The sequence below is a fragment of the Protopterus annectens genome, chromosome 2.part2 (genome assembly GCF_019279795.1).
Source record: "Protopterus annectens isolate FY-2018-M chromosome 2.part2, PAN1.0, whole genome shotgun sequence".
NCBI classification, from domain to species: domain Eukaryota; kingdom Metazoa; phylum Chordata; order Ceratodontiformes; family Protopteridae; genus Protopterus; species Protopterus annectens.
The window spans coordinates 749,319,905-749,335,000 of record NC_056730.1 but is presented as its reverse complement, the minus strand read 5'-3'; the positions used below and the strand labels follow the sequence as shown (position 1 = coordinate 749,335,000).

At 37.4% G+C, this 15,096-nt stretch overlaps 1 protein-coding gene across 1 annotated transcript in view; it reads right to left on the bottom strand.

Annotated features, from left to right (window-relative positions):
* FAM172A (family with sequence similarity 172 member A) overlaps positions 1-15,096 on the bottom strand; it is a 2,873,056-nt gene that overhangs the window by 1,201,430 nt on the left and 1,656,530 nt on the right. The window contains exon 8 of the mRNA XM_044064137.1: positions 4,145-4,264. Coding sequence (XP_043920072.1) covers positions 4,145-4,264 — 120 coding nt within the window. The remainder of the gene's footprint in view (positions 1-4,144; positions 4,265-15,096) is intronic.

The following is a 15,096-nucleotide window of genomic DNA, read 5'->3' as shown; positions in this document are numbered from 1 at the left end:
GGAGCACTATCTGGTTAAGTAACTTGTTCTGAGTCTCATCATTTTCAAAAGAAATTCAGGGAATCAAACACAGGAATGCACAATTAAGCTCATTAGTAGTTCACAACCTTAATCTTCAGAACTGAAATGAACTTCCAAATAATGAAGATGGAGGCAGATGACAAAAAGGGCAGGGAGTATGTCCAGATATCCATATCATTCAGTACAACTTTTCTGTCTCTAACTTTGAGAGTTAAGTGTACTAGAAACAGATCTCTTCTCTGGATTTATGTCTACATATACATTGTGTGTGTGTGTGTGTGTGTGTGTGTGTGTGTGTGTGTGTGTGTGTGTGTGTGTGTGTGTGTGTGTATGTGTTAGTTGTTGGGTCGAGGTGACAGAGTAACCTGTTTGTCAGACAACAGAGGCCAAATACTATCAGAAATTACATCCGCCATGAGCGGTAAGGCTGCTGGTAGATGCTGGCCTACAGGTACACCATGACACGTCAACATGTATGCCACTATACTAACACCTCAAGGAAAAATTCAAGCAAATGTGGTAGAAGGGAACAGAAGCTGAGTGGTTAATTAACCCTTACTTTTTTTAGGTAAAGGATTAAGATGGAATATAAAAGTGGTTTGGGATTAGGTGCAGTTTGCAAATTTGACTGATCACATGATCTACTTCGCAGGTCATAAAACTAACATAACATAAAGCAGTTCAGTCATATGGTCTCTGCATTATTCATGCAGAATCCAGAACTATAAGGATGTTTGCAAATGCTGCTTAAATGCAAGTCCATGAAAAGATTAGTGATGAAAGAATTGGATCCCACATAATCCAAATACATTGAAAGGAAGAAAGTAAAGAAAGGAATACAGAAATTCTAAACATTGCTCATTCTCACACGTATTTGCAAATGCAAGCTAATACATAATTATACAGAATAAAGTGCAAATACCCACAGAAAAGTTTAAAAAATGATAACAAGTCTGTTGTTAACTTTATGTTTCAGTTCTGACTAAAGCTTGAAACAAATTGCATAAAGAAAGCTACTAAAACTCTGTTTAATAAGCTGCATAAAACATACTTTGTCAGTGTCAGTTTCTATGTGATAGATATGAGGTGTGACAGTGACTATATTGTGTCCCTTTTCCATGCAAACATCCCCTACGGAGCTGTAGTCCAGAGAATCTGTCCCTCACAGAGACCATCTTGCCACTTTGACAAAGCTCTCTTTTAACTTCTCACTTACTGGTTATTTCCTGAAATGAAGTAAAAACTTCAGCTCAGCTTGGGATAATTTCACAGGCCCTGGGCACTCTGACCTTTCTAGCCAGGAGGTCATAAGTCAAGTCTTGTTCCGAGACATCTGCATCCATTATAATGAAGTGGAACAAAAGTGTGGAAATATCCACCAGTGTGATGAGACAGACAGGCAGGCAAGAATGTTCTGCTGGATATCCACTCCGATTCTACTGCCTGTGCTCAAATGACATGAATAGAAGGCGAATGCTTTAGCCACTTCAGTACAGACACGATGAAATAAAGCTGTGCTACTTTCTTCAATAGACCACAACCGTATTCTAACACCTTAAGACACTGCAAGTTTTTCCAGCTCTCTTGGTTACAGGTTAATTTGAATTGTTTACCATATAGCTGCAAATCTTACAACTGGCCTTGATTTTACTTTATGCACTGAATTAATAGATTTTTAAGTTTTTGCCTATATAATTATATCAAAGATGCATGTGTGTTGTTCCAAGATTATAAAAGGAATATGTGTACGTAGCACATACAGTCAAGTCAACAAAACCAAAATCAACAGATAGTTTTCTTCATTTGGCTACATTAATTTATATGCATTAAATAATTCAACCTGCAAGACCCATTTTACTTTTCATTGAGTTTAAATCAAAGTCTACTTAAAATGCTACATTTCACTGGAGGTACTATGTTATAACATAAAACTTAAGGCTTTGGCAAAGAAATTAAAAGCTCTGAACAGTGGCCTGAAGTCATGCCTGATGCCTACTTCTATAAGCCAAGTGGCAAATGTCATGACTCAGTTTACACAACGGGTTACTAAAGCCAACATGTAGAGCATATCTTTAGCAATTATGCTAAATGCACTGTTGTTAAAATATAAACTTACAGCTCTGACAGAAAATGGAACAGCACCTGAAGAAGGCAATAGTTTTAACTGATTCTTAATCATACGCTCTGGCAAGCAATGATGTCTTAGTGAATAAGAACAGAGTGACTGACAAGGAAGCTGATATGAAATAATCTAAATTTTCAAGGCACCATTTGTACAGTAATGCAGAAATCATTTAACACTTTTCAATAGAACAAGCCTAACATGACACCAATCGGTAAAGCATCATTTCACATTTCTGTCCATTTTCCACAATAAACCCCTTAAGACAAGCCATTACTCCTCATATACATGTATGAAATAGTGTGTCTGTGACACATGTCATGAGATAAAAAATAACGATTCTGTGTATAGGCAGAAGTATAAGGGATTAGAACAAAATGTAATGACATAATATACTTTCTCTTATAAGCTTAGATTTCTGAGTAGGAATATGATATGAATAGGTTGCATTTTCCTTCCCTCTCTTACTCTGTCTACCACATTATGAAATGTAATATGACTAAAAATGCAAGCAAGATACTCCAGAAAATGTCATTTAAAAATCATAATGTTCAGATGTAAAATGAACCACTGACTTTACATTAAAATAAATTCTGTGAAAGAGAAATTAAACACGTTCCTTCCAGGCTAATACCATGTCACAAGTTCCAAAAAAGAACCACGCAATACAACTAATAAAATAAAAAATAAGCATATCTCATTACATGACCTTAATTTCACTAAATGAAAAACGCAAGATTTTTTACCTACAAAACAAACAAAGCATGTCCAAGTGGTGACAGAAGAGCTATAGGTAAAGAATCCAGAGTGAAAAATAATAAGTATGCAGTAATAGGAAGCCTACATTTATAATGTTTTCAAACCTCAGTTTTAACACTAAAGACAAATCCTAGACTATGACTGATTCAGTGCATAAACAAAACAAAACAAAAAAATATGCGACGCATTAAAAAATATATTTCTGGCACGAGGCAGAAACTAAAAAATGTAGCTCTTGCATACCTACACTATTGTAAATAAACAGCTATGGTGAACATAAGAAATACAACATTATCAAAATAAGTAGTATATTTCCAAAATCTGAGTAAGTTCATAGCATCAATACTTTTTAATAATTTTATACCAGTTGTGAGAAAGTATGAGACAAATCATTTAATGAAAATGTCAGCAAGGACATTACACTAACAGAACAGAAATGTGAATTTTATTATATTAAGTCTGTGGCTTTGAAACATCTTCTGATGACTGCAATAGTACGATGTACAAGACAAATTGGCAAACTGCAGAAGGCCAAAGGAAACTAACCACAAGTTTCAAAGGACTATGTCACTGTTAAGTAAACAAGGAACTGCATGAAGGAGTTTGCCCAACCCACTGCTATTTCAGCATTGGTAGGAATGAATTTTGGTTACCTTCCTAAAAGCTAGCTCTAGTACAATGACTTGCTTTTTGGCAAAATGCAGTAAAATCGCTTTAACTTCTGCCATCAGATTGACTTTCATTTTGTAACACTCTTCAACATGCTGAAACACCAACAGCTGCATGTTGAGGCCATCACAGATTATTAATCACTAGCAAAAGTGGATCTTAGGACAAAGCAAATGAACCAACTTATACGCCTGTCTGCAGAGATATGTCAGAAAAATAATAATGCCATTTCACAACTATAGCTCATACAGAAAAAGCAATTATCTTCTTCCATCTGAGAAGATTGTGGTTAAATTCTGATGATTTTTCAGTGGACAAAATACTCTCCCCATTTACCACTCCACAGAGTCCTGCCCTCTACACCCTTAAATACCAGTGGCGAAAATCACAAGCAGACTATCTATGGTAGCTACAAGTTACTTCTATCGGTCATAATTCATTTGCAGACGTTCAGATTTTATCTTATTTACCACATGGACATGACTAAGGATGAAACGGAATGTTCTGTACAAAGCACAACCTAATGTTCGTAATGAAAAACTATAAAAAAATAACCTAAGAAAAATTACTCACCACCTCAAGAAATGCAAGCCCTCCATAACTGTGGGCAACAAAGAATATGTACTTAGCATTTGCCTTTGAAATGAAGTGGTCCCACACATAGATCACATGTTCCTCAGGTGAGCTATTATCCTAAAAAAAAAAAAGAATTGCATTTCAGTATCACTGTAGCAGTTGAGCATGTTAAGCATTTCCAAATGTAGCAGAAGTCAAACATGTTTGCCTTTTCTGAGATCCACTTGGAAATTTTTGTTCTAGCATTTGTTATTTCTGTCACTATAAGGAAAGAATTTACTGTACATCCAAGTTCTAGAATACAAGACTGCCCCTGCTTGGGACCAAAAGAAGGAATCAACTAAAGTATTCAGTGTTCAGTATGGTATGGGTCAAAAATACTGAAATTCATGCACCCCTTGCATCAGTCAAGGAATGCCATAATGCTTCAATTCAACATAAGCAGATGACATTTCTTCAGTTCAAATGAAGAGTATAACCACCATGATCAAACCTGTCAAGGTGGAGATTGAAACACACAAATGCACTGAAAATTCTAAAGTAATTATTTATGTGATCTCATTGTCTGGACTCAGTATTTCCTAATGACCTTTACGTAATTATGCTGTGTACATGTTAATGTCTAGGACCATGAATCCGAAACTATTTGCACGGAGCAAAAGGATTCTGGACAATTTCTATGAAACAATCCAACTTCCACATAATCTTTTTATATAGTTGCTATGGAATGGATCTGTAATTGTAAAATTCAAAACAGGACCATGAACCTACAGCATCACAGAATAAGTCTCATGGTGCTGACTCCTTACTGTAATATGCAGTATACTAAAGTACAGTAGAATAGTTCATCGCCCACTTTCTGAATGAAAGGGACTGCATGTTACAGGGAACAAATGTATGCCACACATTTATGGTAGATAACATGGTGTTGTGGGTTCAGTAAGGAAGCACCTCCTCTTCTCCACAGTATGTAGCACATACAGAACTAGTTGCATGCAGTTACAAAAGTAGGGCCTAGAATACATCACACACGCAGAAGTAGCTGCATACAGTTACAGAAGTAGGGCCCAAAGTATGTCGCACATGGAGACGTACTTGCATACAGTTACAGAAGTAGGGTCCACAGTATGACACACATGCAGAAGTAGTTGCATGCAGTTACAGAAGTAGAGCCTACAGTATATCGCACACGCAGAAGTAGTTGCATACAGTTACAGAAGTAGGGCCATATGTGTAGTTGCTTAAAGTTACAGAAGTAGGGCCTTCATGCCTCTCAGTGCTTCTTGTCTTCTACCCACTCTTTCCGTTGCTCACCTTATTCCCTACTCTGAATCTGCTTCATTCTGGACAGCCCACACATGTGTCCTGCTGTAGTGCACAAAGTGTATGACAACACACCAACCCAGTGCTATGCAAATTACATGAATAATGATAAACTATTTCAGAACTGTACCTGGAGTGTTGAATCATGTTGCAATCCATTCCTGCAATTCCACCAAATTACTGTGGAGGCAAGTACAGGACAGCAAATACTGTACTACACAGCTCAGCCCTCCACTAATGAAAACACAGATTCCTAACAAATCCTGCCATACCTATTTCAAAAACTGCTGCACCCCCACACAGACAGTGTGCTATCTCACGGATTATTCTAAACCACATCTCTACAGTGTTACTAAAACATTTTGATCAATAAGCCTGTGTCCAGCATTAATTAACAATATCTAGTGAAATCTAAAATCTAACAATGTAGTGAAAACATTTAACAACCTAAAAAATGTAATGAGGCCTCAAATCCTCAAACCAGATTACACTAAGTATGTAATTCCTGACTGAATATATCAGCATACTCTGTGGTTCTGAAAATGAAGACTTGTCAAAATGAATCACAGCGAGTAAACAAAAGAAAGAAATGAAAAATCAATACCCAGCAGCTTAAGAATATGCATAAGAGAGACCTCAACCACTGTGTAACGCAGACCTCTTATGCAAATTGCCTTCTAAATACATCCACTCTGACAAACCTGGGATAAGTCTACCACATAAAATCTTTAATGTAAGACACCTTTCCTTTTCACTAACATACAAACAAAAGGCCTGCTGTTGTTTTCTCCTTTGTGAAGTTTCCTAGTGTAAGTCAACCCTGAAAAGTATTCTATGTTTACATCAGGGATGTCACATGCTCATCATGAAACTCATACCTAATAACTAGCAATAACATTTAAAGATTGATCTGCATTTCAGCTACATCTTATTAAGTTATGCAGTCCCACTTCTGAGCATAAATTATGATGTTCACCTGCAGACCATTTAAAGTATTACTTCAGTGAAGTTATGTAAAACAATATCTTGCTAGTTAAGCAAATCATCACCAGAAAGGTGACATACCACTTCAATTTTTTTATACATGTGATATCTTATTTAAAGCTGTGCTCTGCATTTACAGATTCTACATATCACGGTTGGCCTCATCTGTCATCACACACATTAAAAACATGCTTACTTATTTTCTCAGCAAACTTTCATTAACAAAAGCAAACAAACTATAAATCAATTACATCATGACTTTCAGATCATACATAGAGTAATGTGAGTTTGGGAGCTGAACATTTAAAAAATGAGCCTTTTTTCAGACTGTCATTCCACGAATATGTATGTTCTTTCTTTACACAATCTCCAGTATGCCTGTGTGGGTAAATATTAACTCAGTACAGTTGTACACAGTCCACACACCTTAATTTCTTTTTCTGTTTGTGTAATGGGGCACTGCAAGTTGTGCTCTACTCTATGTTCACCTTACTTCAGTGATGGCTTCCTGTATTCATTTTTAAAGAGGAATGACTACTGTGGAAAGGTATGTTGCAAGAAGTAAGACAGTATCTACTTCCAGGTTGACATCCTTCAACATGAAATTGCAAAGCCAGAGACCACCTCTTATTCGACAATCAGTGATAGCTTTACAGCTAGAAAGTAAATGGACACATGCAGCATAATACAAGATTTTGTTCTTACCCTTTCCTTCACAGGGCTATAAGCATTCAGAGATAACCATGGAAGCAATGAGAAGAGGGCAGTAAGCCCTTTAATGATGTAACAGAGCAACACAACAGCATACTATGAGTATAATGAATGCTTCATTGACCTGTGAAACCATGGCAGGCTTCATGAAGATGATACACGGATATGGCATTAGTGGATGTACAAGCAAACGTAAGCACCACTGTCAATACAGAGAGAGAGAGAGGAGAAAACTTGCTTTTAAAATCCACCCCACCTTCAGATGCATGCATTAGTTTGTAGGGATGCTACAAATGTGGCAGCACCAAATTTCTTCTGTCACAGTCATGCAGGCTTCAGCTGGCATGTCAGAGCAATGATAAGTTTAATGAAGTGTGCTGACCACGGCAGGTCGGACTAAAAGTACAGGGCCTTCAACCTTCCAATAGCCCGCAAAGGGAAGAGGGTTTAAAGGTCCTTCATAACACAAAGCAAATAAAACAACACCATCTTTCCTGCTGCTACACCACCTGGATGGACAAAGATAGCAAAACTGAAGACACAGCGGGGAGAATGAAGAGGTTAGATTGTCTCTTGGTCATTCAGTAACACATGGATACTTTGATGTGCCTAGCACACTGACACCCTATGAAGATAAAGAGATTATCTGCAAAGAAAGCCAGCAGAAACTGGAGAATGACAGACTTGCAAAAATAAGTTCAACCCCCCTCACTAGCAAACAGTGCTATATTAAGCATACCATAGCAGTTCTGCTAGATCTTCTTGACTGGCATGTCATGAGTATGGATTAGCTAAATAAGACAACTCTATGTAAGTGACAAGAATATGACAGGACTTGGGGCACGGTAATAAAGTAACAACTTAGGGATACCACAAAAAAAAAATTGAAAGAAAAGAAGCTTGCACTAATTTATATTTTATATCAATCTCTTTTATGAAAGACCATTTATAACCAATACATATCTTAGAGAACACTATAAAAATCAAAATAGACTGAATACTATGACATTGTGATTTAAATTGTCTGAAAACATAAGTGTTCCCTTATTTAAAGTATGATTAATAAGCACCCCTCTTTGAAACAAAAAATAATGTATGGACAACCTAACCCGTGCAAAATAAGAACTCAAAGGAACAAATTAAAAACAGCATGCATCACTGCGTTTCTACGTCATAAGCTAATTAAGTTGTGAGCATCTCTGAAAACTACCTGTACGGTGCAGTGTAATACAATGTTAACAATACAGCCTACTTTAAGCCTGATGACATTACACTGATCCAGTCTAAATAACATACTAAAGTCAAGCAGGAACCAAAATCTTATCAAACATGAGCATGGTCTTAACACCTGGGCCGCTGCAAAGTCTGCAGTTATGATTGACTGCCTGAGCTGATAACACATGAAATTATCTAAACAACATTTGCATATTTGTGTAATTATTTCCTAGGGTTAATTAGCTCCTGCAAAGCAGTTCACCCTTTGAGACTGCTTACCATGACAGGTTCACATATTTTCTGTAATGTTGCCAAGTTTGACAGACTTCCTAGTGCTAACCTGTTGCCATGAAGTTATACAATTACTGTCCGTTACAGTTAGGCAAATGTCAATATTTTTTGCTGCTTGTCTCAAATTCAGGGATATGGAAAGAAATATATTATGTCTCTCATGTTCATACCAGAAAAAATATGGCAATTTTTGGCTAATCTTTCTATGTCTAATTCTGTTAGGTCAAAGAATAGAATAAGCCATATTTTCTGCACTTTTGCTGTGGAGAAGAAATGCTCAATTTATTTTTTTAAACATATTTCAAATGTATATTTTATTGTGTGTAAGTATAATAAATACGGGTCTATATCGTAAGCGCGAACGCTTAGGTTGTCGAATACGGCATGATCGAAACCTAATGAGCAAACCAAGAGTACATCAAACACTGGAAACTGCGAAATTTGAAATCCCGATTCGGCATAGTCGGCCTTTCTGCGGTGTAGCTCCATAAGGTAAGTGTGCGATAGTTACGGACCTTAGGGTTAGGTTGCGGGTTAAGGTAAGTGCATAGACAGTAATGTATGTAAGGGTTAGAAGTAGGGTTTGGTTAAGTGTATGTGTGTGGATTATTTGTTTTGTTTGGGTATAGCTTATTAAGGTAAGTGTGCGATAGTTACAGACCTCAGGGTGCGGGTTAAGGTAAGTGCATAGAAAGTAATGTAAGGGTTAGTTTAGGTTTAGAAGTAGGGTTTAGGTTAGTGTATGCATGTGGTTTATTTATTTTGCTTGGGTGGGTGGTATGTAGCGAGCGGTGTACTGGAAAGTGCGTTTTGTTTTTGTTAGTGGGTGGAACGGTGTTGGCAAAGTATAAGTATTCGGTGATGTGTTTTTCTGCATTGTGAGCTTTCACTGACTTGTGCGTTCGCTGAATAGGTGTCGATCATGTTGTATTCAACAACCTAAGCATTCACGTATATAATATAGACCCATAAATACAGTCTCCTAAACAAAAACAGATTTTGCATGATGATTTAGTAATGCTCTAAAATATATGCAAAATTTATGATGTTACTTTGTAGTCCAAGGAAATCTTCAACATCTTGACTGCTTCACCAAAAATTATATATAAATGATGTCTAGCTTATGTAACCTTTTAAGACCTGCACTGCATTCTGAATTGCTAAAACAATACTCTTGACAAGTGTGTGTGTGTGTGTGTGTGTGTGTGTGTGTGTGTGTGTGTGTGTGTGTGTGTGTGTGTGTGTGTGTGTGTGTGTGTGTGTGTGTGTGTTAGGGGTATTCTTTCTTTTTTTTCTGTCACAGGTCAGAGTTCATTACTGTGACAGCCATTTCTATAGCAATATACCATTTTATCACAATAAAATATTATAACCCTATAAAAAACACACTGGCAAGGAAAACAAATGTAATCCTAGGAAGGGAGGTACACACAAAAATGTTAAATGACCAAGTAGCAGAGACAGCTACTTAGTAACATACATTAATATATATATATATATATATATATATATATATATATATATATATATATATATATATATATATATATATATATATACACACACACACACACACACACACACACACACACACACACACACACATAATATTTACAAATACACAGACAAAGCAAACTGAGCCATACTTCAAACTTTTACTGAGGCATTAGAAAAGCAGCCTTTAAAGGTAACAACACTATTCAAGTCATCCAATTTTATCAGCTACCAAAATTTCAGTTTAGTAATACTAAAAAAGTGATGACATACACAAACAACAACACTGTGTTAATTAGTCTGTCAAAATTGAACATCATTCATGAAAACAACTATACATTTTATTGCAATTTTAACAACAAACTATGCATCGGGATTTCATTTATATTAGCAAACAGAGGAGTCTATCAATTTTAAAACAGAGATTAGCTGTAACTGGTCAAAAAATTAAATTTGTTTAAACTGCAGAAGAAAATATAATGGGAAATCACCAGCATTCATGTATGAATTCAAAAAGTATGCACTTAATGATAGTGCATTCTCGCAACAGTTTTCTTTTTTAAACACGTCAAAGTAAGTTAAAATTTTTGCACAAATATGAGACGTAGCACATTAATAATTTATTAGCTATCATTAATGTAAGCTAACAGCCAAGGTGCAAACATCTGTATAATCTACACATCAAGTATATAGTACATGTATGTTGCTCCTTAAATTGAAAAGTACTCAAGAGTTAACGTGTACAAGTCCTATAAAAATAACAGTGCTTTGAGTTGATTATAAATGAAGCATTAGCTTTCTAGCAAATACTAAAAAGATTTTGATTTAACCTGAAGCTTCTTGTTAAGAGTCCTAATACATAAAGGAAAATATATATTTCTGGTAAGCCCCAAGAAAGTGGGGAGAGGGACAAAATTGTGGCACAAGAAATTGTGGAGAGGGACAAATTCTGGCAAAAGTATTTTACTAGCTGCTATCTACTTGCCAGTGATTAAAAAATAACTCAGTTCAAAGCCACCAATTTGCTCATTAAAGTAAACCAACTTATAGTTACCGCATAATGTGATGCATGGCAGTTTGGGAAAAATAATGCTAGCATGGGATGTAGCAACCCTATTACATTAATTAGAGATAGGTTCATAGGTAGGTACTAGGCTATCGGCCCAAGGGCCTAAATAAGCCTAGCCAACAAGGTTCCCTGGCTTACGCCACCCAAGAAAGTTAATTTCTTGTGATCCTGTTGAGCAGAGCCACAGATGTGATCCCCAGGGTATATTTCCTATTTCCCATCCACTCATCAAGATTTTTCTTGAAGAGTGCTAATGAGGAACTTTGCTTGACATAGATTGGTAGCTTATTCCAGAGTATGGGAAGTCTCTGGGATAGAAATCTATCCCTCCAGCATGTCCTGTTTATTGTGGTGACAAGGTTTAGGTCCCTAGAGCATGTAGCTCAGAGAGATTGTGATTTATTTAGGTGCAGCATGTCTAACAGCTCTGGGTTTAACATAGCTTAATATGTTAGGCAGAGATCTCCTGGGAGTAGGCGATATGCTACAGAGTAAAGCTGGAGTTTTTTGAGACGGTCAGTGTAGGGCATCTGTTTGAGGCCAGTAATCCTCTTTGTGAGGTACTTCTGTGGCCTTTCCAGCTGCTGCAGATGTTCTGTGAGGTACATTCCAAAAGGGGCAATGTACTCTATAATGGGTCTAATGAATGCCAAGTAGAGGGGAACAATGACCTCTTTTTTCCTGGATGAGAACCCTTTTGTGATGAGGTGTGCCACATAGAAGGATTTCCTGACTACTGTGGCGATATGATTATCAAAGGAGAGACTCCTGTCCACCTGGGTCCCAAGGTCTCTTATCCCACATTCGGCATTAAGTAGACTGCCATTTATGTGGTAGTTCATGGGTACAGAGTTTTTCCCAAAGGGGATGACAATGCACCTTTTGGCATTGAGCTTGAGGCCATGCCTCTGACACCAGGCATCTCTCAGTGAGGCCCTTCTGTAGGATTTCCACATTATTTGGGGACTCGACTATGGCTCCTAGTTTGCAGTCATCTGTGAACTTCGTTAGCCAGAGGCCTTCTGTGTTACCCGGTACTTCAGAGAAGTAGATACCAAACAGGAGAGGTCCCAGGACAGAACCCTGTGGTACTCCACTTGTCACTGCTTTGAAGTCAGATTTGGAGTCTGCAACTTTTACAGTGTGGGTTCTGTCAGTGAGCCAGTTGGCAACCCATCTTGTGACGTAGGGATTTATACCTAGTCTAGTGAGTTTAGCTATAATTCCAGAATGGGGGATGGTGTCAAAAGCCTTGGCGAGGTCAAAATAGGCGGTGTGAACCACCTTACCCTTGTCTACAGCTTTGGTGACTGCCTCAAAGAAGTCGATCAGGTTCAGAAGGCATGATCTACCTTTCACAAACCCAAACTGGGTGAGGTTCAGAGTTTGGAGGTTACCAATGTCTTTGTTTATGAGTTCCATGATGATACGTTCCATGGCCTTGCAGACCAGGCTCGTCAGGCTAATGGGGCGATAGTTCCCAGGATCAGTGGTGGTGGCTCCCCCTTTGTAGAGTGGGATAACTGTTGCTGTGCACCATTCAGAGGGACTGCCTGAGGTGAGACTATGATTGAACATGGTGCTTAGGTGGGGAGCCAGTTCATTCTGAAGTCCGTGTAAAACGCAGCCTGGGATGTTGTCCGGTCCCATGGATGCTGTGTTTTGGTTTTAGAGAGTGCAGCTTTTACCTGTATATATGTGATTAGAGGGACTTTGCATTCTTCCTGTATAGATATGGGCCCTTTAGGGGGGTGAGAGGGGGATAAAGTTAGCACTGAACCTATCTGCCAGGATGTTGGCAATATCAGTTGGTTCTGTAATTTTCATGCCGTTGTGCTGTAACTCAGAGCAGATCTAGGTGTTGCCATTGAGATTCTTGACATAGCTATAGAATGCTTTGTGGTTGCCCTTAGAATCAGTGGCAATTTTGTTTTCATAGCTAGATTTGGAGGATCTTATAAGGGATCTCATCTTCTTACTGAGGCTGACCAGGGAGCTCCTCCACTCATGGGATTTTACTCTCTTTTGCAACAGTTTCTTCCTTCTGTTGTAGAGTTCGTTTATAGCAGGGGACCACCATAGGTTCTACAGATGAGCTGTAACTGGTCAAAAATAAATTTATTTAAACTGCAGAAGAAAATAGAATGGAAAATCACCATCACTCATGTATGAGTTCAAGACGTACTCACTAAATGAAAGTGCATTCTCACAACAATTTTCTTTTTTTAAACACGACTAAATGGTTAAAAATTTTAAGTAAATAAATATATGAAAAGATACTGTTCCTGAACAGAGTAAAACCAAATAAAGTCATTAGTATGTTCATCACCAAAACCAACTAAGCAGCCGTGTGTTCCGAAAATGGGCCTCTGTTTGCATCTAGCTTTGCAGGAGATATCTCAGCATGACTTTCTTTTTTTGAAGGCAGGAGAGGGATGATTAATGAACAATTCCCCAAAGACAATATGGGACAAATGCTGGCTTCATCACATTTCACTGTCTTAAGTGCACAGACAACTTCATTACACTGTGTGTCTATTGGGTGAGATAAAAACAATGAAGTTAGCTAACCATCAAATCTCACGACAACACACTTTTTTCTGCTATTCCACTTGTTACACAGCTGTCTACACAACTTCTAAAACAGAAAAAAAGGTTATGGACTATCTAGAACCTAACTGCTAATGTCAAGATGTAAACTTTTAATATCATTGCATTTTGAAGAAATTGTTACTGGGTACACACTCATATATTCTGCAGCTATAAAGTAATGAATGTTGCTAAGTTATAGGCACGTGGAATCATCTAACAGCCGCTTATTAAAACTTTATCGAAGATGACTCAAGTAGTACCAGTGCAAAAAATGCAAAATTATGTTACTGTTTTGTTACTACAACCATCTAATCAAAAGTCATATTTTATGTGTGCTTTTTTAAGTCTGCAACTGACATTCTCCTGGTTCTAAATGTAATGAAGATTTTTACTATAGTAATAAAAGACAAATCCTATCCTAAGCATGCTTGTTTCTTGCAAAGTGTACAACACTAAATTCAAGTACACTTTATAAGAAATACTGTATTACAGCCCAACTTGAATTAATTTAGGGGAGGGATTGGCAAAATGGTTAAGGTCTCTACTTCACAAAGATAAAGTACAGGGTTTGATTCTGACCTCTGCATGTTGGCTAGGCTTATCAAAGTCTGCAAACTGATAACCTAGTTTAAACTTATACAACTATAAATTATTAACTATAGACTTCTGAGGTGATGCTTGCATTAAATACTGTGTCTTCTAGATTGCATAGCTAAAAAGGTAGGGGGTTCTAATCTCTCAACAGTCAACGTGTGTGTGTGTGTGTGTGTGTGTGTGTGTGTGTGTGGATGGATGGAGTTGTGTAATTATGACCTTAACTACTGCTGGCCTTATTAAAGGGGTGGGTTAGCATCATAGTTAACTTTACCTCACAGATACAAGGTAAAAACTTTGAATCTCACCTCTGATTATTAGCTAAACTTGTTTTAGTCTATAGACTGACAGCCTAGCATTTACCTATGAGCCTATGGGAACTGCAATTAAAAAGGAGGTTTTGTTTTCCAGAGAAATATCTGAGAAAGGGCAGTCTAGGCACATAATAGCTACTAAACTGGCCTAATTGAATTCGCACAGACGTATGCATATTTTCTGCAAGACATAAAAACAGAGAGATTGAAAAAAATATTCATTACATGACTGAATCTTCTTTAGTATTTATAAAGATCACCCACTAATCAAAGTCATTTTCAAACTGTCAGGTTTTGGGAGGAGGGAAGAATTACAAAACAAACTCTGTTGACATCAGAAGTCAGTTACACATACGTTTTGA